Source organism: Gordionus sp. m RMFG-2023, chromosome 5 (genome assembly GCF_954871325.1).
Source record: "Gordionus sp. m RMFG-2023 chromosome 5, tfGorSpeb1-WG-v2, whole genome shotgun sequence".
Taxonomy (NCBI): Eukaryota; Metazoa; Nematomorpha; class Gordioida; order Chordodea; family Parachordodidae; genus Gordionus; species Gordionus sp. m RMFG-2023.
The window spans coordinates 13975101-14002044 of record NC_088779.1 but is presented as its reverse complement, the minus strand read 5'-3'; the positions used below and the strand labels follow the sequence as shown (position 1 = coordinate 14002044).

The 26944-nt window shown below is 25.4% G+C and overlaps 1 protein-coding gene across 12 annotated transcripts; it reads left to right on the top strand.

Annotated features, from left to right (window-relative positions):
* Positions 1–5663: 5663 nt before the first annotated feature.
* On the top strand, positions 5664–18721 carry LOC135929401 (trafficking protein particle complex subunit 4-like). 12 transcript variants are annotated; one of them, XR_010572587.1, is made up of 9 exons: positions 5664–5697; positions 5739–5757; positions 5802–5942; positions 5982–6153; positions 6195–6298; positions 6338–6464; positions 18148–18221; positions 18435–18503; positions 18552–18721. XR_010572587.1 is itself a non-coding variant. In XM_065465959.1 (8 exons), exons 1-7 carry the CDS (start codon positions 5677–5679, stop codon positions 18490–18492), a joined length of 642 nt encoding a protein of 213 aa, XP_065322031.1. In that variant the 5' UTR covers positions 5664–5676; the 3' UTR covers positions 18493–18503; positions 18552–18721. The 12 variants fall into 12 exon arrangements, 6 of the variants coding, with proteins under 6 accessions (XP_065322031.1, XP_065322033.1, XP_065322030.1 ...); XR_010572584.1 differs by lacking the exon at positions 18148–18221 and adding exons at positions 6825–6986; positions 10763–10881 and having other exon boundaries at positions 18435–18721; XR_010572586.1 differs by lacking the exon at positions 18148–18221 and adding an exon at positions 10763–10881 and having other exon boundaries at positions 18435–18721.
* Positions 18722–26944: the final 8223 nt, after the last annotated feature.

Genomic DNA, 26944 nt, shown 5'->3' with positions numbered 1-26944 from the left:
ACCTTTTGTCATTTAATGAAATGAGAGAGAGAGGGGGGGGGAGGTAGTTTTGATTGGTTTCCTTTTTTTGATAATTTATTAGTAAGAGTGGGGCAAAATTTGGAGAGTGTAGGGAGGTTTAATTTTAGAGGGATCTAGAGGGGTAACATCTTTGAAAGGGTTAGTGCCGCCTAGTAAATGAGATATTAAAGTGATGACTATGAAGTATGTATGTCTTTTTTATTTCCCTTAACTTAAATATGAATAAAAGCAATTTACTTTTAAATACATAGGTAGCATAAAAATTGGGCCACTCCCTTAAAATTCTTATTCCCAATAAATTTATCCTGCCTCTGCCTACCATTAAATGTCCACCTCTATACATTAATTGGAAGCACACTGCACTATCTCCCCCCCCTCTATTATCTCTACCCAATAAAAGCGTCACGACTAATAAAAAACTCTCATGGTAGAATTGGTGTACAACAATGAGATAACTATTAACTGCGGCATATAAGTAAATAAATATAAATCACAAAGATATTAAATTTGTTACATGTTAGATATTAATAACAAATTGTGCTTACTCAATCAATTTACGTATTATATTATTATATTACTTTTTCTTTTTATTATTGCTTGTATTTACCGAATCAATTTATATTACTTTTTTACAAAATGTTTTATTTGAGGATGTAAATTAAATATAAATTTATATATAAAACAATGATATAAATATCGCGTAAAGATTAAAAAGTTGGAATAAGTTTTATAACATTATAAAAGACATATTATATAATTCATTCAGAATAAATATTATCTTTAACTACTGCATTCAGAGTCAATATTCTACACAGACTAATACCCATTCTACAGGTTAATTCCCCCCAATACCGACAAATAGAAAGACCATAACATTCTCAGTGTAAGACCACCTCTCTTGTATTATTATGCATTATTTTATGAAACCTAATATATTATACATTATAAATTTAAGCCAGTAGCGTCACTAGGAGGAAAGCGCAGGAGGTCGATTTAGCCTTCTGAAAAATTTGTAGTGCCACCTGTAAATTTTGAAAATATTTTTTTATACCTTAAAGATGAATTTAAAAATGTTAGTTAAAAAAATATAATCTTGGAGATAATTAAAAAAAATTTTTTGAGCCCCCTGAGATTGTAAAGGCTAGTGACGCCCCTGATTTAATGTAGCAGCCAATGACATGTATATGTCATTGATAGCAACGCAAGGAATTTTTTGACATAAAAAATAATTATCTGAATTTTTTTTTTATGGAATAACATTTAATATAAGTTTAGATAGGCCAAGATTCAAATTAAATTTGATGCCTTAGTCGAAGCTTTTCATAATATGACTCAGGAGAGTCGCTAGCCTTTACAATCTCAGGGGGCTCAACTAAAAAAATTTTTATGGGGGCGAAGCCCCCATACTCCCCATTTGCGGGCCTTCTGCCCGCTTTTGCCCGGCCTTCGGCCGGGTTTTATATAAATATATTTTACTTTTTAAAAATTTATTAACTCTGAATTATTTTGAATTTCATATTTTGTCATTTATTAAATTAAGCATACAAAATAAACTGGCATATAAATAATTAAAACTGACATTTCTAAAAATATTATTTTTTAATACAAAATCTATTTATTACAGTATAAAATATTTTCGATTGCTGATATAAAAAAATTTTGCGTCTAAAGAATAACAAGTGATAAAAAAGGTTAATTAATTCATACATGTGTCTCAATTGATAATGGTTTTTAAAAACTATATATTATAAAATTAGCATTGACAAAAGGTCAAGAAACTAATATAACACTCTGTTACCATTTTTAGACAATGTTTTATAGAATGGACTAATAATGAAAAATTTATAAGCCTAACCAAATAACAATTCTTGGAGAAGAGAATATAAACGACCAATCCCAATCATAAAACTATATGGTGGTTAGAGCTTCCTCTTAAATGACTTGATGGAAGCTAGATAAGTAATTGAGAAAAAAATTGTGAGATATTAAATTTTTAAAAGATTATCTTCCATTTTTAATGATATATAAACACTACACGATTGACCATTATTGCATATTAAATATACAATAATATGCTCTCAGCAGCTGTAATAATAATCTAAAATTACATAGCCACACAAATAATAGATGCTGGTTAATTTGCAGTAATAGCCATGACATTCACTATATTAACTTATATCAGAATTTATTATGCTAGATAAATTGATAAAACAAAAACACTAAAAATCTTTAGAAGAAATTATGCAAATGTATTGAAGCCTTAAGTTATTTACAAGGCAGGGATGCCATATTAGAAATGAAACATTTTGTAACTATAAAATAAGAACCAGAGTGATATCATGAAAGCAATTTAGATTTGATATATTATTGTCGCACCACCTCTAGTTGGTATATTAAAACTTAAATTAGTAGTAGTTTGTAATAATATCCTAAATATACTAGTATTAAAAATTTAACTCAAAACTCTTTTTCAAATAAGAAAAAAATAGCTTTCCTAAAAACCCTAAAAAAGAGAAGAAAAGTTTTCTAATTTATTACATCCATTCTGGGATAAATAATAAGATGTTAAATTTTTAAAAATATATCTAAATATATAGATGGCGATAAATATCTAAAAGCAATTTATTACTTATATTTAATATCTAAAGCATTTATTAGTAAAGTTTATTAAAATATTAACTGTAATATATTATATAACTGTCAAATACGTCTGTAAAAGTGACATTTAACCTAATCTTTTATATCCAATTATATTTAATAGAGGATTATAAACTATATGTTTACTTACTTTTTATATAATATAGTTGATTAGTGATTTTGAACTCGGCAATTACAATATTAAATTTGGTAATTTTGAATTAATATTTATTTAATAAGGGTTATATAATAATTTAATTAATAAAAATCAATAAAGCTTCAACTGTTACTGCTAAATTAATATTTAGTGAGTGATATTAATATTCTATTTTTAACAGAGAATTTGATTGTAAGCTGGCATAGTGAAAATATAATTTATAAGTATTAATCTATAATAATTAAAATAGCATCCATTAAAAATAAATTAGATAGACTTACTAATTTTTAAATTAATTAAATCTATATATTACTTAATAGAATTATAAAAGAAATCATTCAGTGGGTAAGCAAAAAATTTATTTTTAGTTCAAGAAGATATTCAAATTTTTCAGGGGGCTCGAGCCTCTGCGCGCCCACCTTAGCGACGCCACTTATATGGCTTAATAAATCTATAGAGCACTTTTCAGATTTGGCATTGTTAATTATTGTATAACCCTTTCGTGCCCAGCGAGATCATTTGTCATCATAATTTTTAATCAATTAATTTTTATATTTAAAAAACGAATAGTTGCTATTTAGACACATTAATTTACAAAACAATATTTATTCTTTCATATTTTATCATTAACCTGTCAAAATCATTATTTTATTATATCAGAATATAAGTTCAAAGTTAGGTATTTTAGGCGCCAAAATTTTTACACTTTTACATCGATTATCATTCTATATAAATATATATAAATCAAAGGTAAATAATATTTTTATGATAGATTATTACTATTATTTCATGTTAATTAACAATAACTATTTTTTATATGATTTTTTAAAGAAAATCCAAATTGGTAACATTGGGATTTTCTTATGTAATTTTTTCCATAAATTTTTTAAAATTAAATATTGAAAATATGATATAGTAAGAATTGAATATAGGCTATTTTCCATTTAGCAAGCCACTATAATATTTGCAAAAATATAAGAAAGTGAAAATTTTATTTTATATTTTTTTAAAAATTTTATAAATAAATTTTAGATGACCTCAACATGTATTATACCAGAGGGAGATATATCTGATGTAGATATTGAGAAGGGATGATGACTTTGAAAATGCCACAGTAGTTGATCTAAATATGACCTATGATATTTTACCAGATATTGGGTTGGAACTGGAAATTTATGATAATGATATTATCCCAAGTAATAGAAAAACCCTATGACGAAATAAGGATTTATATAAATATAATACAGAATTTAAACAAGAATTTTTGCCTCCACCTGATAAGGAAATTTCGCCTTACAAATATTTTAAAAAATTTATAGACGATGATATTATTAACAATTTAGTAGAGCAAACGAATATTTATTCTTTTCAATTATCTGGCAAATCAACAAAAACAAATAGTAGTGAAATTGAAAAATTTCTCGGAATTCACCTTTATACGGGCATTGTTAAATTGCCATCAATAAGGCAATATTGGGCCATAGAGACAGTGATTCCTCAAATTTCTCAATGCATGACAAGAAACAGATTCTTGGAATTGAGAAAATAATTTCATATTAATGATAATAATAATATAATCCTTAGGGGCCAGCCTAATTACGATAAACTTTTCAAACTACTAACATTTATTAGTCCATTAAAAATGAACATGAAAAAGATTCAATTAGAGGAAAAATTATCAATTGATGAAATGATAGTCCCTTTCAAAGGGCGATGTGAATTTAAATAATATATTAGCTCAAATGGGGAATTAAAATTTTCGCTTTATGTGGATCATCTGGAATGCTATATGATTTCAAAATATATTTTGGGAAATGCACAAATATAAAAAAACTTTGATAGGAATTAGTGGAAATATTATTATACGACTATTAGAAACTGTTCCCCCACATAAAAATCATAAAATTTACATGGATAACCTTTTTTTCTTCATATAATTTAGCAGTTGCGCTCAAAGATAATGGCTTTATCATGTCGGGGACCATTAGATCTAATCGATTATTAGGATGCCATCTGGTTGATGATAAAATCTTAAAGAAAAAAGGAAGAGGGTCCCTTGATTATAAAGTGGATTCTAATAATAATATTATAATTTGCAAATGGTTTGATAACAAATTGGTTATCACGATATCATCATTTATGGGTATAAATTCCACATCACGAAAGAAAAGATGGTCGGTATCTGAAAAATCTTATTAATGTCGAAATTCCGGCTATAATTCAAGATTATAATGCTGGTATGGGCGGAGTGGATCTCCATGATATGTTAATTGAACTATAAAGAATGACATAAAATGGAAGCGCTTTTACATGTGAATTTTCTTTCATTTATTAGATTCCTGTATGGTGAATTCGTGGTTACTCTATAGACGCCACATCAAACAGAAAGATGATAAATATATATCTCTTTTAGCGTTAAAAGCTCGGATAACTAAAGGATTAATGATGGTTGGAAAGGCAAATTGTGGAAAAGAAGGTAAACATAATTTGAAGATTGAAAAAAAAAGAAAGAAATTGAATAGTTTTCATCCAATCCCAGATATTAGATTCGATAAAATAGGGCATTGGCCCTCGGCGGCTAACAGACAAAGATGCAAGAATTGCAAAATGGTTATACCAGATTTGAATGTTTAAAATGTAAAATATCTTTATGTTTAAATAAAAATCGCAATTGTTTTATTTCTTATCATTCAAAATAAATTGTATATTTTTTTACATATGAATATCCCAATTATGACAATTGGTAACATTTTATAATTCTATATATATACACTTTTTAAAATAAAAAACGTTGAAAATATGTTATTTACGTCTTATTTAACTCAGTTTTAGAAGAAAAAATTTTTTTGTTCACGGGAAATATGTCGGGCGCGAAAGGGATGGTAGCATAATTTTATTGACAAATGTCAGATGTAATCTATAGGCAGTTATGGGTTTCACCAGTAGGATAAGATGGTAATTTATAAAATATTTATCATAAATAAAGCTGGAAGCTTGATTTATAATGTTGAAAACGAAGAGATATATTCACATGTAGAAAATATATATAATTTCCCCTTAAATCTAATATTAAAAACAAATACTGACTCAATAACGGTCGAATTTGGTGATAAAGATTTGGTCAAAAGTAATTAAACATAATTTTATAAATTATATTTATAATAAGGTGGTTATGTCCTATCTGAAATTAATGGTAGGGCTATCAAATTAATTTATACCAATAACCAAAGTGTTCTTGATTATCTAAAAGACAAAGCACATTATCCTGTTAGATTAAAATTCTCTTCCCCAAGATTAAAAGCCAATGACAAGATAATGTTGGCTAGTATGTTTCATTCGTAATAATGTTATTGAAATATTTAGGCTTATTATTTAATAGTCTGTATGCAATAATATCTCAATTATCTCCAGAAAATAATTGTAAAGGTATAGAATCAATTGAAACAGATATATATAAATTGTGCTGCTTTCAAACCCTTACAAGTAAAATATAGAATAGGCTTACCTAATTTTATTTCCTAGGCACAAAATTTTTACTTATAGTTGATAACAAACAAAATTGCACTGATTTATTATTGAATAAATTATATGAACTTTATGCAGATTATGTGCTTAAAAACCCATTCTATTCTCTTGAAATGCCTATAAGGTTAGTTTTATTTGAAATTTGATTTTGGAATAGGCATTTTTAAAAAATATTATTAATGGGCTTAGGCCTAAAATTCTTACATATAAATTTTCATTATTACAATTTTTTCTTCGAATAATAAATTTCAGTATTGCAAACATAATGATTACCTAAATACACTTAAATATTGTTTAATTTCATTGAAAACAATAAATTAAAATTTAGGATATGAGCATGGGCAATTTTTTAAAAAAATATTAACCCTCTATTGCGCGACATATCAATAAATGATGTAATTTTTTAAAAAAACTTATTTTTATCTTTAAAGGACCCTTATTAAACTAAAAATAAATAAAAAAAAATATTTTTTTTAAAACGTAGAAAAAATTTCAGTGTGTTTTGTGTATTCCACAAATGTTGACATTTAGATATAGCAACCTTATACACTTTCCTATAATCCTCATTGTTTAGAAGTATTTTATTGGTATCTTGTGTTGCCACTAAGTTTAATGTGTGACAGGAACATCTTCTATGCCTGGGAAGGTAGTCATTTATATTTTAATTGGTTAGCCCAGAGGAAGACATTATATCTTCTATTGAAATGTATTCAATATCTGAATCATTATCTTCCTTTATTTAGATTTATACATACATATTTTTAAAAGTAACTAGTTACTTTTGGCAGTTATATTGGTAAAAATATAACTAGTTACAGTTACTAGTTACAATTTTAAAATATTTGTTATTTTTTAACAAAAATGTAAACTAGGGGTGTACCGATACCACTTTTTGGAGGACGATCTGATCCGATATTTCAGATATTAAATTGATATCGGCCGATAACCGATCCGATATCATATCTAATTTTGTATTCTGCAAAGATACCGGTTTTAATTTTTAATATACTTTTTATTAGTACAACATCTATAATTTTACTATACCATAACATATGTCATTTAAATATATTATAATGGTCAGTTATAGTTTATATTCAATTCAATTGCTATTATTTATATAATAAGTAATAACATTAATCTATTTACATAATTAGTAATAAAAAAATATATTATGAAATTTGAAATTAATATTTAAAATTAATATATCGAAGATTTCTTTTTATATCAGAGATATGTCGGCGGTGATGGGGACTGTTAATATCACTAGCATCACTAAAAACAGATACTGAAGAGATTAATGAACACTCTTTTAAACAGAATGCGAAAAAAAATAACTATATTGCAGAATGTTTATTAACTAATTATTTCTATTAAAAAAATTAAATATAAAAATGTATTTCGATTATATTTATAAAAATAAATGGTTTTTTAGATATAACTTTTTTTAAATTTTGTTAACCCTGTATTGCATGTACTATGTTAGAATAATTTTTTTTTGGCAAACTAGATTTTTTATTTCTCTAGATACTATTGATAATCTCATGGCTCACTTTTTTTTTAAAAAAAATTCTAAATTTCTTAGAAGATGAACGGTATGTGGATTTAAATACACATTATGCAATTAAGGATACAAATTTCAATTATTTCCACAATAATTTTTATTGTACTTTAAACTATAAATATATAAAATTTTATTTAAATACAACAAATATTAAAGATTTAAACATTTTAATTTTTATGAAAATCTATAAAACAATTATTTGTGGGTGTAAAACATAAATATACACCACATTTTTTGCAAGATACTTTTGTTATAAATAAGCATCCTGGCATTTTACATCTACCCTTCTTATCGTTATATTTTGGCCAATGAGCCGTGAGGTCTTTCTTAACCTCTTCAAGTGGTAAATATTGAGCTGGTCCTTTTTTACATTTTTCCCGATAACCAGTTTGAACTGATTTTCGTTTTGGTATATTGTTTGAAGTGCATTTGCCATATTTGCAAAGGACTTCCGCCACTGAAATTTTGAAATTGTACAAACTTAATCGATCCTTGCGTGCTATTGAGTATTACTATTACAATCACGTTTATATAGCAACCATGAATTTATAAGTAACATGTCAAACATATGAAATAAAATTCTATGTACCATTTTCTTGATTTCGTATGAATTCTATATAAGGAAAGTAAAGAATCCATGAGATCTACACCTCCCATTGATTTATTATATATTTTAACAATATTTGGACATTTTATCATGATTTTTTCCTTTTTTTCCTATCATATCTTTCACAGTCTATTAGAGGATGTGCACCTACAAAAGTGCTTAATAAAGTCACAGCACGATTGTTATGCCACTTCACTGAATTTAGCTCCACTCCGTTTATTATTGTTTTTTTTGAAACAAAAAATCCTCGCCTTTTTTTTTAAACTCCTTATCTGTTGGGAAGTTTATATTTGGAAGTCGATTACCTCTGACCGTGCCGCGCAAAATATCCCTCTTTGAGCGAGTACGACTAGCAAATTTGGGGAACAAAACCAGTTATCAAAAAATAATTTATAATTAATTTGCTGCGGTATATAAGAAATTAAACGGAGAACAGCAACAGCATTGCCACTTGCTCCAACATCAGGCAATCCTTCCGCTGCTAGTATTTTCCCAGAATATATTTCAAAATTATGCAGAAAACCATCATCTCCGCATAGTAGAAATACTTTATAGCCCCATTTTTTGGGCTTTTGAGGGTTATATTGTTTCAACCTGCTTATCCCTTTGTATGGAATAATTTGCTCATCTACGCAAATGTTTTTGTTTATCGATAAAGATTTTAGTATTTTATTGGTTAGAGTTATTAGAAGTCTAATTTTATGTAGTGGGTCATGGCCTTCACTTTCAAGTGGAATTCCAAACTATTTTTCTCCTAGTGTTTTCTTTTTAATTATTGATATTTTCTTTTTCTTCCGAATCATCTGTCTCATTGAAATCTATATATTTATAGATTATATAAGAGCAAATTTTAAATATACCTAAATCATTATTTTGTGTTGATAGAAACTCCTCATCCGACGTTTCACTTAAATTTGAATCTTAACTATCATTAGGTATGTCACCACAATTCATAATTATTCTAAAAATATAAAACTCAAATAAAATACCTTATTTGCATAATGTGTCTTTAAAACCACGTATGATTATTACAAAATATAATTATCAAAAATAATAAATATATATAAAATAATTTCATAAACATTTATTTTTACCTTTTATTCATCTAATTTTAATGTTTTGAAATTTGTCAAATATATTATTTTTCCTTTTCCGATGGGTAGAAAATTGAGAAGAAAAATTTTATAAAAAATAGCCATTTTTAAAAATAGGGTTTATTAAAATGCGAAATTAAAAATAAATAATAGATCACGTGGCCCAAATTAAAATTCCAATCGAAGATATAGAATATGGCTTCAAATACACACCATGCAATTGATTTAAAATTTATTTATAAGATATTTATTATACAATTTGTAGTATGTGGAATGAGATACACAGTATGCAATACAGGGTCAAAAGCGCCATTTTATATCGGATCGGAAAATTTTATAATATTTGCCGATAACCGATATTTTAAAATGTGCGAAATATCGGCCCGATCCGATATAAAATATCGCTACATCCCTAATATAAACCTTAACAACACTAGTTTATTTAAATATACAATGCATGTAAAAAGTATCAGACTTTTTCAATTTCAAATTTATTACAAAATATAATTTTATTATTTAAAATAAATTTATATTAATTTTCATGAAATAATTAAAACAATCGTTTTTTGTAGTAAAACATAATGATACACCATATTTGGTATAAATCACTTTTGTAACCAATTTACACCCAGCGTTTTTTATATTGCGCCTTTTTACTATATGTTAATTAAAAAATATATATATGTTTATATGTTTTATGAAACCTGTTGCTACGACTCTTTCGATTTTTATTTTCTGATAAAGATAAAATATTTTGACGAAGATTTAAATGAAGATGACCTCTTAAGTTTTTTTAAAAAATAAGGAGTATTATTTAATTTAAAAAAAAATCCCTCAATTAAAATGTTTATTTATTACATATAATACAATTTTCCATCTTCTGCGCCATTGAACGTGTATTTTTCAAGGCAAAAGATGTGTTGAGTACTCTTGTTTATCTGATCAAAATTGTGAAAATCAATTGCTGTTAAAAACAAATAAATAATTATTATAAAAATATCTTATCTTATAATATATTATTTTTGTACAATTTATTAATATTAAATATAGGAAAAAATATTTATAAAAAGATCTCATCTTGTAATATATTATTTTTGTATAATTTTATATTATATATTTTTATATTATATATTTTTATATATAATATTTAAATTTTCAAGTAATAAGTATCGCTTCTTTCTGAATATACAGTAACTCGCGTTTCTTTTTTCACAACTTAACGAGTAACGATATCGCTTTCCTTTTCTTGACGTAACGAGTTACACGTTTCTTTTTTGAAGTAACCTTTTACAGCACTAATAATATAGAAAAAGTTTTTTATGTTTTTGATGACTTGGTATCTAACAGTGAAGGTTACTGTCCGGTCTTTGGTCTGAACCGGACCATGGCCTTTTTAAAAAAATTGATCTAAAAATATTTTGTTTTTACTTAATTTAATTCTTGTTTATTGGGACTATAAGTAAAATGCCTCTTTGAAACTTATGGTTTTCTTATTGCAAAATAAAAATGAACAATTCACAAAAAATAATAGAAAAATAAAATATTCAAAAAAAATAGGTAAAAAATAATATCAATTGTATAAAGTAAACTTAAATATTAATAAACGACCGGCTCAGAGCGTAATAAATAAAAAGACCGGTCCGGATTTTGGTCCTTAAAAAGATTGGTCCGTCCATCAGTCCGATCCTGGTCTAAGACCTATAGGGCCTAACCATTGACCTTCATTAGTATCTAATGAGTTAATAGAGCAAGAGCTATAAAGTTACAAGATATTTCCATATCAAATCAATCACCTTAAACCGACCATCTCACTTAAAATTTGGTATACAAGTTAATGAAGTGTTGTAATGGATGAATCCAAAATATTAACCCATACTAGAACTGGAAATATATCAAAATAGCTCTGCTTGGTCATTTTTCGAAAAGAATTAAAATTGCGGTTAAAAATTTGTAATTATATTTTTCAAATGTTAGTATATATTTTTTCAAAATTTCAGACATTTTGTAACGAGTACCAAGAACTGTTAATTTAAAAATTTTCAGATTGGTAAAAAAAAGTTAAATGGAAAAATGTTAAATAAAATTAGCGCTAGATGGGGCTATTAATAAATAGTTGAAAATTTATATATAAAAATATAAGTCAATCTACATTCCATAATATAATATTTATTGAATAAAATCGCATTTGGCACAAAAATAAATTTCCGCTAGATAGCGCAAATAAATTTAAAATAGCTAGAAACTTATTTTTTTAAAATATATCACTCGAAGTTTTTATTAATTCTATAATATTTATTAAATTAATTCATAGTAAAATTACTTATAGTATAAAATGCTTAGTTATAATGATTTTCTTGAATTTAATTTGTATGGCCATTTCGGATTCTCCACGAGTTAAATTATAAGTTTTTCCAGTAGTAAATAAAAGGTTGGCGACAGTTCAAATATCATTTTTGGAAGAATAGGAATATCAGATATTGAATAATAAAAGGACTGAAAGGGTGTAAAAATATTACCTTTTTTTAATCACTAATAATCGCTAAAAATATATGCCCCCCCCCATTCATAATCATAAATCCATGTCAATACCTTTTAATATCATTGGTTGATATTTCGCCTATTTGATTTAGAATGTGTGGTTTGACAGCACTGGAATATTTTTTCTTAATTATTTGAAAAATTCATAGAGTCTATCTTAGCTTATCACAAATAATTACGGAAAAATATTCCAGTGCTGTTCAAACCACACAACAAAATATTCAAAATCGAATAGGCGAAATATCAAATGATATTAAAGGGTATGTAATATGTTTTCATGATAATTGGTATATATTTCTAGCGATTTTTAGTATAATGATGAAGTAAAGATAATATTTTACAACTTAATGGACCTTCTCAGCCCTTATCCATCAATACCTGATATTCTTATTCTTCCGAAAAATGGCATTCCAACCCTTTTGAACACTGAAAGAACTTATAATTTAACCCTGAAGATTCCTATATGGCCATATACAAATTGAATTTGAGTGAATCAATATAACTATCGAATAAATAAAAACTACGACTGACATATTTTACAAGTTTTTATCACAAATAACCTGCGCTATCTAATGGAAATTTTATATTTGTGTCAAAATACTATTTTATTCAATAAATATTATATTATTGAATGTAAAAAAATGTACTATGACCTATATTTTCTAAAATTAAGTAATTTAAAATCTAGCCCCCGGTAATTTTATTTTAAGCATTTATTTTACTACTCGGGAAATATAACAGTTCTTGCTATTCCTTCCAAAATAAATATGGAAAAAAAAATTAATTTTATTCAAAATACCTTTTAGATTTTACTTAGGGCTATAAAATGGGTTATCTTTAACTTTTTATCTATTGGACCAATTTCTCTCAAAATTGGTCAAAATTTGTATATTTATGATATGTACCTTACCTAAGTTCATTTATTGAAAAATAGAGCAATTCAATAAAAAAATATTTTAAATAAATTGTTTTTAGTACCTCTTTCTGCAAAAATCACCATTACACATTTTTTACATTTTTTTTGGTGAAAAAATTACTAATTTAGATTACTGATATTTTATATAAATATTATCCTTAGGCATTAAGCATTATTCACACAAAAAAATTAGACTTTAAAAGCTTTATTTAATAGACATATAAAGGCGCTTAATAATAATAGAGAGGTGAGTATTGACTTGCCATGTATTGATACAATTCGTACATTCACATATTCATATTAAAATGAAAAGCTCTTTCAAAACAACATTTGGTGAAATAAAATGATGAACAAGCTTAAGAATGTTTAGTAAAATGATAATTAAGATATTAATTTATAATATTATCATTGAATATATATGGTAATAAATTGAGATTTTAATACTAATTAAATTAGTGTATAATTATTTTTTATATAACTAAAAAATGTAGAAACATTAACATAGGTCTTATACAATATTTCATATTGTATTATTTAATATTTATAAAACAACTTTCACATAATCTCATCTAACTTCTAAAGTATTATACATAGAGCTTTGATTCAAATTTTATTTTAAAGATTAATATATTTGCTACACATTGATATAAAATTTGTTTGGTTAAACATAAATGTTAATACCTTTTTTTTCAGAGAAGCAAAAACATGGCCATTCATGGCACATTACTTATCTCCAGTTCTAGTAGAGTTAATATAATATTTTAGATTTATCAATTACAACACCATTAACATATATACCAAATTTTAACAAATCTGAGAGGGTCGGTGTTGAGATGACCTGATTATATATTTCTTTTTCATTATTAACTTAATACTAACCTTGCGGACTCATTTTGTAATATAAACTCAATAGTTTGATTTAAATTGATTTTTCGTTTATATAAATTATTAAATTGATTTTTCGTTTATGTAAATCAGAGACCTGCAGAGGTACCATTTGCACGGCCCGGCCCGGTTTTGAATTTTTTAGGCCCGGCCCGGATATTTTTTAAAAAATTTTTTTACGGCCCGGCCCGGCTCGGATTTAAAAATTTAAGGCCCGTCCCGGATATTTTTTAAAAAAAATTTTTACGGCCCGGCCCGGCCCGGATTTAAAAATTAAAGACCCGGCCCGGATATTTTTTTAAAAAAAATTTCAGGCCCGGCTCGGAATTTTTTAAAATTATATTCGACCTGGTATATACAAAAATTCACCTATGAGGTATTTTACCATATTTTTCAGCGAGTATTATCGCTTATTATTTAAAAAATACATGTAAAAAGCTAATATTTTTAGAATATTATATTGAATTTATAAAAATTATAAAACTGTTATTTATAAAAATGGATATTTTGAGCATATACTATATTTGATATTACATTTAAAAAAAATAAAACTAATATTTAATTTATAAAAATGGAAAATATTTTGAGAATAGATGGTATTTCTCTCATACCCTGGTCTAATGGTCCGCTAACATGGGATTACATTTGCGTTGATTTTGCTGCCAAGTCTAACCTCTCATTTTCTGCTATCGAAAAGGCAGAAATCCTTAAAAAAAATAAATACGCCTCGTCAACACTATGTTCATTCCTATCGTTACCAATACCCTAGGCATGTTTGGAAACGAGGCCCTCAATTTCATTAAAATTATAGGAAAAAAAATGAGACAGATCTCAGGGGACCCCAATGAAGGATTTTACCTTCGCCAGCAGATTTCCCTAGAAATTTGCCGGTCTAATTTTTTAAGTATTCACTCTTCTCTTTGATGATATATACCCCCCCCCCCCTTTTTAAAACCCATATATTTTTTTTATAGTCTTTTTTAATGTCTTCATAGATCATATATATATTATATATTTCTTTTTTTTTATATTTAATTTTTAATATATATTTTTTAATCCTCTGTAATTTTAATGAAAATCAAAAAATAAAATATAATATATTGTATTTAATTTATAAAATAAAAATAAATCGCTATTTAAAAAAATGCATGTATAATAAATAGTATTTTGAAAATATAATCTAATTGCACAATATTAATATAATTTATTTTATAATATAAATTTTTAACAAAAGAAGATAATTGTATTATATAATATTGTAAAAAAAAATAATGAAAAATGTTGGATTAAAAACTTTCATGACTCAAGGTAAATATAATAAATGCAATAAATATTTGACAGTTTGCAAAGTAAAAAATCAGCATGATTGACGAAACCCTATACTCAAGAAAGATATTAAAAATTCACAAATTATCATGAAGAAAGAAAAGCATATCTACCTTTTCAGGTTGAAGATTACTTCTTCTTTTTTCAAGAATTCTTATAGTGGAAAAATTCCGCTCACAGCTTGCACTTGAAGCAGGAATTGCCAATTTTGCTAAAATTGGTGATGAGCCGCCCACCACTAACAAATTATCCACCTTAAATGTTTCATCTATTTTTTTATTTATGTAATTATCAGAGTTGTTAAAGTATCTAGATACTGTATCTAGATATAAAAATGTAGTATCTGTATCTATATCAAGATAGATTTTTTAGAAAGGTATCTGTATCTAGATATTATTTTAGAGGTATCTGTATCTGTTTTTAGATACTTTTAAAGATACATTTTATATACCCCTTTTTTTATTGTAAATAAAAATATTTGACTGTAAAATTTATTTTATTTCATATGAGCTTATGAAATAAATAAATATATATATATTATATATTAATATTTATTAATACTATAATAAAGAATTATATATACATAAAATATTAAAACTTATATATAAAAAATATATATAAATATTCATTAATTTAAATATTATGTCCGAGTTTATCAATAAACCATACAAATTTTAATATTACAATATGGAAATGGTAAATTTTATTTTATAACTAAATTTTTAAGTTTATATATTTATTTAGATCTATATCGATGAAGAAGAGGAAGCAACAAGTTCTATTGCTTTACCATGGCCAAATTGAGCATATTTTAAAATAATATCTCAAAACAAAGAAAACAATTAATTCTCTGATGGTAAAAGGTTTGCCGTGTCTACCTAAAAATACAAAAATATCCGTCAGTATGACTTCAATGTGCAATATCGTGAAGCACATAAGGGTATAGATATTATATATTTAAAATTCTAATTAAAATTTTAAGAGAAAATATCCAACCTTGTTAACAAAAATAAAAAAGGGGAAGGAAAATAAAATACTAAAGAAAATATTGGCAAGGCTCATCCTCCAATAATATTTTTGCTAAAAGACCTTTGACTTTAACTCAAGGCACTTTAGATGATTTAATTATTGCTTTTATTATAGATGGCATGCAGCCATTATAAAAGAAAACAATTGATACAAAGATTAGCTGGTGAATTATCAAAGTCATCAACTGACTGCAAGCAAATAACCTGCCAAAAAAAACAAATAATTTAATTTCAGATTTTTTTCAGTACCCTACAGCAGATATAATTTCTAATAATGATTTAAATTTTGATAATCAACAAATTTTAAATAACTTTTTCTAAAATAAATGTAGAGATTTTAGCATTTTTAAAGAACTGATATAAAATTGTTATTTATTAAATATAACACTACAATTCCTTCAAGCGCCTCTGTGGAAAGACTATTTAGTGTTGCTAAAAATGTCTTCACAGATAAACGAGGATGCCTAAATGATCAAAATTTTGAAAATATTTTATTACTGAAATCTAATAATTATTTAATCATATATTTTCATATATTATATTAAAATTATAATTTTAGTTATATTCTGATAAATGTTATATCGCGTCAATAAATTTTTAGCTCATTTCATGAATTTTCACAATATAATATTAATTTAGGTTTATGCAAACCTATAAGAGCATAAAAAAATGTATCTGTATCTAGATAACTTTTGAGACTATGTATCTGTATCTGTATCTAGATCCATTTAAAAAGTATCTTTTAACAACTCTGGTAATTATAATATTCATCATCGGGTTTTGACATATTACCAGAATTACCATCGCCCCATTTGTCATAAAACGATTCAGTTTGTTTAACAACAGTCGTAATTTGACTGGTCGATGGTATTTCATTTACTTCCTGAGCCTCTTGTAATTTAATATAATCTTTTATATAGTTTTCCGTCATCTTGCGATCTGTCCCTGACTACATACGTAATTGCTTGAATTTGGGACAGAGAAAAAGAGAAATAAAATGATACTTATGTAAAACAAATTTTTCAATTAAAAAATGCTTTATAATAAGTAAAATCAATTTTATTTCTCCTTTTTCGCTTTGAAAGGTATTACAAACTTCAAGAAGTGATATTCCTTCATTTGATTGTTTTGGTAAAAAATATTCTAAAAATTTAGATATGAATTATAAAAAAATATATTAATCTTGAATATTGGGGCTTATTTAAAATATTCCTTTATTTGATTGTTTAGGTAAAATATGTTGTAAAAATTTAGATATGAATTATAAAAAAATATATTAATACTTTGAATAAATTTGCAGGAAATTAATTGATCGATCTGTGGGTGTTAGGTAGTGTTAACCATCACCCAATATTGTATTAATCATAACTACAATATAATATAATCTTATAACCATTAGCTCATAATGTAAAAATTTTTATAAAAAATATTAAGGCCCGGCCCGGCCCGGCCCGGCCCGGGTTTTACAATCTTAGGCCCGGCCCGGCCTGGCCTGGCCTGGATATATTTTAAAAAAAATTTTTTAGGCCCGGCCCGGATATGTTTAAAAAAATTTTTTTTAGGCCCGGCCCGGGTATATTTAAAAAATTTAAAATACGTCCCGGGCCGGGTTTAGGGCCGGGACTGCAGGTCTCTGATGTAAATTATTAAATTGATTTTTCGTTTATATAAATTGATTTTTACAAGCTATATAAGCATGAAAATATATTAAATTTTTAGTAAAAAGAAATAAAATAATTTTTAAATAAAAAAATTTCTTAAATGATTGTAATTTGAATTGATGAATTAAATCTCCTAAATTTGTTATACCTATTACCAGTAAACACTATGGACAATTGTATATTAAATTTAGAAAACTTCAGTCGGTAAAGTGGTTGATTTGATATGGAATTTCCTGCAATAATTTTCACAACATATCGCCAATTGGTAAAATTTCATTGATTGGAAGATATCTACTAAAATGACTCTTTATATTGATTTGTTAGTCAATTCATCTATAATATTTTTTAGAGCAGGAATTAGTTTTATATTTTATAGGTTCTAATTATCTAATGAATTGTTTTTAAATATAAATTCAATTATTATTGAAAAGAAATTTTATTAATTATCACATAAGTTTATAATTTTTATTTATTTCAGGTGTGAATTATTTGATAAACATGTTCAATATCTGATGGAGCAAGCACGAAAAATTTAAAGCTGTTATAAGTCTATTATATTTATTAATTTGTTTGTATTTTTGATAAATTAATACAGATATAAAATTATATTCTGTATCATGATTCTTGAATATGTAATTAATTATTTTGTGAGAATTAAATATGTATTTGAAGATAAAAATTAGGGGAAAATGGGGAAATTAAAAAAAAATGAAGGAGACTTAGGAATTCTTGCAAATATTAATTTATTTATGTTATCAAATAATAAGACAATATCAACATTATAATTTAATAATTTTATTTATTAAAATATTACATTTTATATTAAAAATTGATAAAACAAAATAAATTTATTCGATATCCTTATCAATGAATTGAAGTAGTATCACCTTCACCTGATATAGTAGTATTAACATCTATTATTAAATTAACTTAGTCCATATCATTGAGCGCCCTAGCAATAATATCTGGATATGATATAACCTTGATTCTGGGAAGTTAAAATTTCTACTTTTACTAGGAAATTTAATACTTTGACATAGGCATCTTGATAGAATTTGAGAATATGTATCAGCAATATTTACATACATTACTAGGTAACATTTTTTGTATTACAACGAAAATTTTAATAAACTATCATATTTTACTTATTCAAATCCAAAAATACACATTTGTAACTTTAATGAAAAATTATAAATAAAATATTTTAAATAGAAAACTAAAAAGTGTTTAAAACTTACTTTTTAACTTTTTAAAGATTTAATTTCATTAAATTTGTGCAATTAACCAAAGTGAAGTTATTGTTCATCGAAGTTTATATTATGCAAAGACCTGTTATATGGTAATTGAATAACTATAACTTATTGGATTTCTGTAAGATATATATATTCATATATGAGAAAATATTGACTCAAAAACTGAAAATATTGAAAGAAGTAATTTATTTAAGAAATCAATTTTTAAATTTGTATAAGTAATCTATTAAATCTGATATCCTCTCAAAATATTAGAAAAGTCAGGAGAAAAGAATTATCAGTTAATTAAATTTTTTAAAATAAAGGACGATCCTTAATGGTAGGGGAGATTGGGGCTAGTCGAACCGATTTTTGCAAAATTGGCCTTAGCTCCTATGTTTTTTTAGATATTATAAAACATGATATATTACCTAATATAAAGGTACCTTATAAAATATTTTTAGAATATTTTTTGAAATTTTTTTTTGTTCAATAAGTCCCAATAACGGGGTTGGGCAAACCACCTCAAGGGGCTTCCTAAACCATTGGTTTTTAGGCTATAACTAATTTAAATACCATTTATTTATTAATAATGATATGTATATAAAAATTTTATTGTTTAATATATCATAATACTTATAAATTAATCTTAATTTTGGTTAATTTACTAAACATTTTGGACATATAAAAAATTTATCGAAGTTTCAACATGTACCATATGCCCATCCTTGGCACATTCTGCATTGGTACTATTCTTCAATGTTGTGATGTTTTATATAATCCAGCTTACAATAAAGAAAATATCTTTGTGAATGAATTTTTTTCTTGCAAATATTTCACCTTCTATCGCATGTAATATTTCATTAGTTTGATCTAAGAATACCTAAAATTAGTGTTGTTAAACGGCTCGTTTTGAGCCGATTTTTAAAAACGGCTAACTCAATATTTTAGCCAGTAAAATATTGCCTAACCCTCGAGATTTTGCTTATAGATATCCAAACTTTGTTTCTTCTACAAACAAAATCTTCAGGCTTGCGTAATATTATTCTAGAAATATTGACTTAGCCGTTTTTAAAAATCGGCTCAAAACGAGCCTTAAACAACATTACCTAAAGTAAGCATTTCAATAAAATATTAGATTATATTAATTATGACAAATACTAATACAATAATATACTTCGTCATAATTTTAATAGATTAAAATATAAGAACATAAAATTTATAAATTAACATTTAAAAATAATATATAAATTAAATAATATTTTAATCTCCTTACCATTACCATTTAGTTTTTTATTTACATAATCTCTTTTCTATTATTAAATATTGCTAAAATTTGATTTTATTGCTTTAAAATTACTTCAAATTAATACAATAATACTATACTTCGTCATAATTTTTCATCTTATATTAAAATATAAGAATATCAAATCTATAAATTACATTTAAAATTAATATATAAATAATATTTTAATCTATTACCATTTACATAATCTCTATTATTAAGTATTGCTAAAATTTGATTATATTGTTTAAAAAATACTTATATGATTATATCTTAAAAATAAGGCAGATAATATAAATAAATTTATCTTTTAATTGGCTGATCCTTGATGTTTTACTTAATAGCTTAATTACATTATAATATCAATTCATCAAATTTTGGTATACTTATAGATAATCATTTTTATAATTTTATTGTATTTGTATTTTCTCACCAAATAAAGTAATAATTCCTAAAAAAATCATTCAAATAGGTGTCATCTCCAATAAATTCATTAGTTGCTTAATAACTTGTAAAATTTAATTTTTTGGTTTTTGATATAGCCGTAACTTCTCCAAGTTTTAATTATATTTTTTTTATTTAAAAACGACTTCAATTTATAAAATAAGATATAATATAAACTATATCAAAATAAAATATATTAATAAAAATTTATAGTATATAATTTGTTTAAAAATTTGAGAAGGTACCTCTCGGTAATGCATGGATTGATATACAGTGTGACCAGGGTAGCCAGGTCAAAATTTTCAAATTGCGTGAGAATTTTGGTATTTTGCGGGAGAAATATGAAAATTGCGGTAGAAATATAAAAATTGCTAAAAAATTTTTTTATGGGCTTTCGGTCGGATTTTGAATTGACTTAGTTATATGCCTATTATTTTTGATAATTACTTTATGTAAATACAAAGTCGGTAACTATTTTTCAAAATAGATCCTGGCGAATCATAAAATATAGAGAGAATTACAATATCCTAAAACAAGACATCAATGTCTATCGGTATTTTTAATATATTTTTTAAATTACAAAACACAATTGATGGTTTCTGTTCCAAGGTCATTATATTTATACATTTGTAAATAGAGTTATTAAAATCAAATTTTGATTGCAAATATTCTAAAATTGTTCTTAATAAAAATACTTGCTTCATTTAAAAATACATTAATTAGAGTATTATTTGAACATTTTAATATAATATTTTTAGCAATAGCGAGATAAAATTTATTATCAATTTTTAACTGTAAAGATGAACACAGCTGCAGCATAATTTTGTGAATCTTCATTAATAAAGATTCTTCTGATTGCAATTGAAAATTAATAGCACGTAGTAGATTTCCTACATGTGAAATCATTCCTAAATAAGCTTGTGTCATTTCATCCTCAAAAAATTTTTTAAAAATTTCAGGGCAGCTTTTATAATCTTTATTTAATAAGTAATTTTTAAAGGTTCTTAAAATTTTAAAATTCTATCGATGATAACCACCTGATAGAGACATGTCGCAACAACTCACACCATTCCAAGTCAGACAACTCCACGCCTTTTTTAGTTGATGAAAATTCGTTTAAACATTTCATCACAATTATTTCGACATCCACAGATAATGCATTCATTATTATGTAGTATATGGCATATGCAGCCAATTGGTATTAATCATTATTGTGCTGCCTCAATTCGGTAAATACACTTTGGTTTCTGCCAAAATTCACAGAGGCATTATCAGCACAGAAAACTGACAAGCAACTCATTGATAACCCTGATTCAGCTCCATTTACCATTATGTGGTTAGTTATATCGTTGGATTTTTACTATCCAGGAAAAAAAATTTTTCTTGTTGAAATAGCGAAGGATCTAGGGAAATGTTTTAATATTTCCCTTATTAGGTGCAACTGTTAAAATTGTTTATGGATGTCGACCTTTCAAATCGTCTAGAATTGACCTCTTGGATTCAGGTCTTAGAACATTTGTGATAGCCTTGCTCATTTTTGTTCTACCACAAGTAAAGTTTAAACTTAAATTGGAGTTGTTAAATATTATGGGGAAAAGATTCGACCCATATTGTAATGATAGGATAGTATTATATATTTCCGCAACTGTAATTGCATCTGTATTGTAAATAATGTGATTGAACTATAATAAATAAAATAATTATCAGTATCATTGAAATAAGTATAATATTATTTTATTATATATTTAAATTAACCTGAACATGATAATTAAGCGCCGAGCCCTATAATGTTATATACAAACACACTGAAAATGATAAAATATGAATGAAATGAATGATGTTGATTTATTATTGGATAAAAATAAAACAGGAGAAAGAAATTTACAAACTATACATGTTTTTCGCATAAATATTTAAAATTTATTTTAAAAATAAATCAATTACTGTCTCAAAATTATTATTTATATAATAAAAACGTTAAAATGCTCAAAAGAAATTATGCGGGAGAAATTAAAAAATTGCGGGAGATTCACAATTGCGAAAGTGAAATGTCTGCGTGTAAACTAAAAAATTGCGGGAGTCTCCCGCTGATGGAGGGAGACATGGCAACCCTGAGTGTGACCTATATATTTCAATTGAAATCCGCTGCAATAGGTAGAATCCTATCTGAGGATTACCATAAATTAAGCACATTCGAATTTTGAAGAAATTTATGTCCTGGTCCCGAAAGCACCAATGTTTGGGAACAATTGGGGTTAAAATGATATTAGGAATATTTATATATTTATTAATTTTTAAGGACTTTTTGAAAAATAGGAATAGCTTATAATATTGAAATTTTCGATATTTTTAAAATTAGTTGGATAAATATGACTTAACAAATATAGGATATATAGAATTTAAGTTACCAGATTCTATCATTACTGTTTGTTATTATTATTTTTGCATATTAAAAAATAAAATATAGAGAATTTTCTAAAAAATTAATAGATTTCATCGTTTTTTGATTATTCGCTGTTTTTTAAAATAATCTACAATTTTTAAAATTATTTATATGGTTTTTTAAAATATATGAACAGTTCTTTAAAAATTAATTTGAGAGTTTTTGCATTATTTTAAAATTAAAATTTTTACATCATCAGAAAGTTCACGATTCAGGAATAGCAAGCATACACGCAGCTTTATGAATAATAATCATATAAACATTGCATTCCAGCAGATTAAAAGCGCACAATTCAAATTGAAGAACAATCTCAAGAGGCTCAAATTTTTTTAAAAATTATATTCAAAATAACCTTTTTTTAAGTTAACATTTTCAAAATTACCCTTTTTCCAGGGGGTTCGAGCCCCTGCACCACCCTTCAGTGACGCTACTGGAAGAGATTAGCCATGTAAATAAACTGGAATTTAAAATAAAGTACCTCAGTTTATGGATCAAATATCCCAAATTATATATTTTCAAATAAAGTATGCCGACCTTTTTTATAAAATATATTGATAAATACTAGCCGTAGCCTAGATTTTGCGAGGGGGAAAGTACTATGGGGGTTTTTGCCCAATAAATATTATTGGTAGGTTAACCTACTTTAGCCTAAGGCTATGTAGTAATTTTATAAAAATAATATTGGTTTTTCACTTTTTTTATAAATATTTTGAGATTTAACTTATTTTTTTTTCATATTTAAATATATTTTTGGGAAAGGGGGTGGGTAAATTTTTATTCGCTTAAAATAATATTTCTGACAGAAGTTTGAAGAATTCCCAGCTACTTCTATGTACGGAATTTAATATGAACTTATGAAAATATACCATCCCTTTCTACAAGTATTACCAAAACACAAAGATTATAAAATACCTTAGATCTTCAAAAAATATTTTGGATTTCAGTTAGAGCATGTCGGTAGTACAGATAGAATTAGTTTTTGGTTATGTGTCTCCTATGTAGTCTTGTTAAACGGCCCGATTAAGATTTTAGCCAAATAATATTATATAAACCTGAAGATTAGATGACAGAAAGGGTTGGACCTCTATTTGCCAAATCTCGAGGCTACCTTAATTTAAAATTCGAAATTTTGAATGACCTAGATTAATTGGAAATAGCAAGTTATATTAAAATATATAGTCTCAATAATTATTAAATATAAAAGTAAAAATTATAAAAATTTTCTTTATTTAATTATTACATTTTCCACTAAAATTTAAATATCAACACTTTTTTTTTTATCTTTTTGCAATTCAATCGCTAACTCTAATATTAAAATTTTCATATGATAAAAATCCTCCAAATATAATAAATTAACATTTTTATAAAACAGGCACAATTACGACACATAATATTATTTTGGCTAAAATCAGGGATCCAAACCGAAACGAATATCGGTTCGGGTTCTGATAAAAATAACGGTTCAGGTTCGGTTCGTAAAAATCTAAATATCGGTTCGGCTTGAACCTCTAAAAACCGGTTTGAACGTTTTTGTATTCAAATCTACATTCGACTTATGTATAGGGAAAAAAAATTTTTATTTCATAATTAAAATAAAAAAACATACAAAAACCTTCATTTTTATTAATTGCACATTATAAAATAACATTTAATTTATAAATATAACAAATAAATATCAATGATTAATTTTAATATGAACAATTACATAAAATTTTTTATTAAGCCGCACAATTAATATATTTTCTGTTGCATTTTTGCGTTATAAAAAAATGCATTATTCAAATTGTAAATGTTTTATTAAAATTATTAAGTTATTATTTAGATCGCCGTCTATGTAAATGAGAAAAAAACGCGTGATAATTGTAGATTTTTCATACTTTAAGAGTTTTAACAAGTGGGATAATGAACTTTTTATTTTTCGCTGGGAAGACTTTTTAATTTTTTAATTTACGTATAATTTTTATATATTAATTTTATTTTTCTTTTATTTTGATTATGTTTTTAACTTTGTAATTGATTATAATTATTTATTTAATAAAGATTAAGAATCATATTAGTATATATTTTTATTTTAGGTTTTTAAGTTCACAATCCAAAAACTCCCAATTGTGACATTTTCAAAATTCGTCTCACTCAAATTACATCTATAAGGAGATAATATATATTTAATTGTTAAAAAACAGCTTTCCACACTTAGGTAGCCGACACTGCCAATATGATATCAGATTTGATGTGTCATTTATAATAATATTTTGGATTTAATTTTTCTCTAAGAATTATAATTTATAAGCTTAAAATATTTAAAAAATGTTGTAAAAAGACAATATACTAAAGTTTATAAAAATTATGACCGACACTTATAAATCAAATGTGATTGATAATCTTTAAAATAATTCGAATATAATTGAAATTTTTTCGACATACTAATAATAACTTACTTATTATTTTATAAGAATAAAATCATGAGGCTTGAACGGTTCAGAGGCATTTTAGCGGTTCGGCTCAGATTCAGCTAGAAAGTTTTTGTCGGTTTAGGTTCGATAAAAAATACCTGTTTTTAGCGGTTCGGTTTGGATCCCTGGCTAAAATCTTAATCAGGTCGTTTTATAAATTGGAACATTAACAACTACTCATATGTAGGTATATAACATAGGGGAGATTTCTACAATTTTTTAAATGTTTTTTTGATCAAACAATCATGATTTTTGTCATGAAAAATATTTTTTCCTCTTGGTTCATTATAATGAGTTCTTTTTGTATGTACGTTCATTTTCGAGAATATTATAATAGCTCAACTCTAGTAATGTTCACCGAAAGGAATTTTTATTGACTGAAATATATTTAAATTTTTTAATAAAAGGAATATAGCAGGCCAACCTCTTCTAATTTTAATTCAAATAATATAAATTTCTGTAAAAATAATTTTATGAAATATATTAATAATTTTTAAACACCCTTTTTATGTTAAATTGTTCATTTTGTATAATGTAACCTGTATTTGTAAGAAATTATTTCAATCTTTAAAACAGTATTAAAATGCTCTCAAGATTTTTCTTAGTAAAAATTTGCAGTGAATATGCTTCTAAAGGATCTAGCAAATATGATTTAAATTATTAGATATCTAAAATTCAACACATTTAAGGAAAAATAACCATTTAAAAATAAAAACAGGATCGTTTCCTTAAAGTTACCTAGCCAACCCAACTCTTTGGACAGTATAGCTTTGATAATTATTAGTCAGTTAAAAAATAAAAACATTTTGCAGCAATACTCCATATTTTTATAGAAATAAGTGACTTAATCTTCCAATCAAGTTTTTTAAGTGATCCTACTCATCTATACAATTTTATAAAGTCATTTCTACACAAATAGAGGAAGTGGAAGCGAACAAATCAAACTTATCTGATGTTCCTCTAGCATTTATCTATATCAGGGTGATCTCTCACGGAATGAAATTATAGATTTAATTAAACGTAAAATTTTTTGTTCATTATAATTGAAAAATCTAATTTAAATGAACTCCCAATTCAGTCATAAATGTTATTATCGCTAAGAATTTATAAAAAAAAATTTCTTAAAAAATT

Excerpts from the sequence above, each read along its gene's own strand:
- LOC135929401 (XM_065465956.1), top strand. The coding sequence starts at position 5,677 with ATGTCGGGCGCGAAAGGGATG. Across the intron at positions 6,154-6,194 it reads TTGGCTAGTATGTTTCATTC|TCTGTATGCAATAATATCTC; the intron begins GTAATAATGTTA and ends ATTATTTAATAG. Across the intron at positions 6,465-7,568 it reads TCTCTTGAAATGCCTATAAG|AGATATGTCGGCGGTGATGG; the intron begins GTTAGTTTTATT and ends TTTTTATATCAG.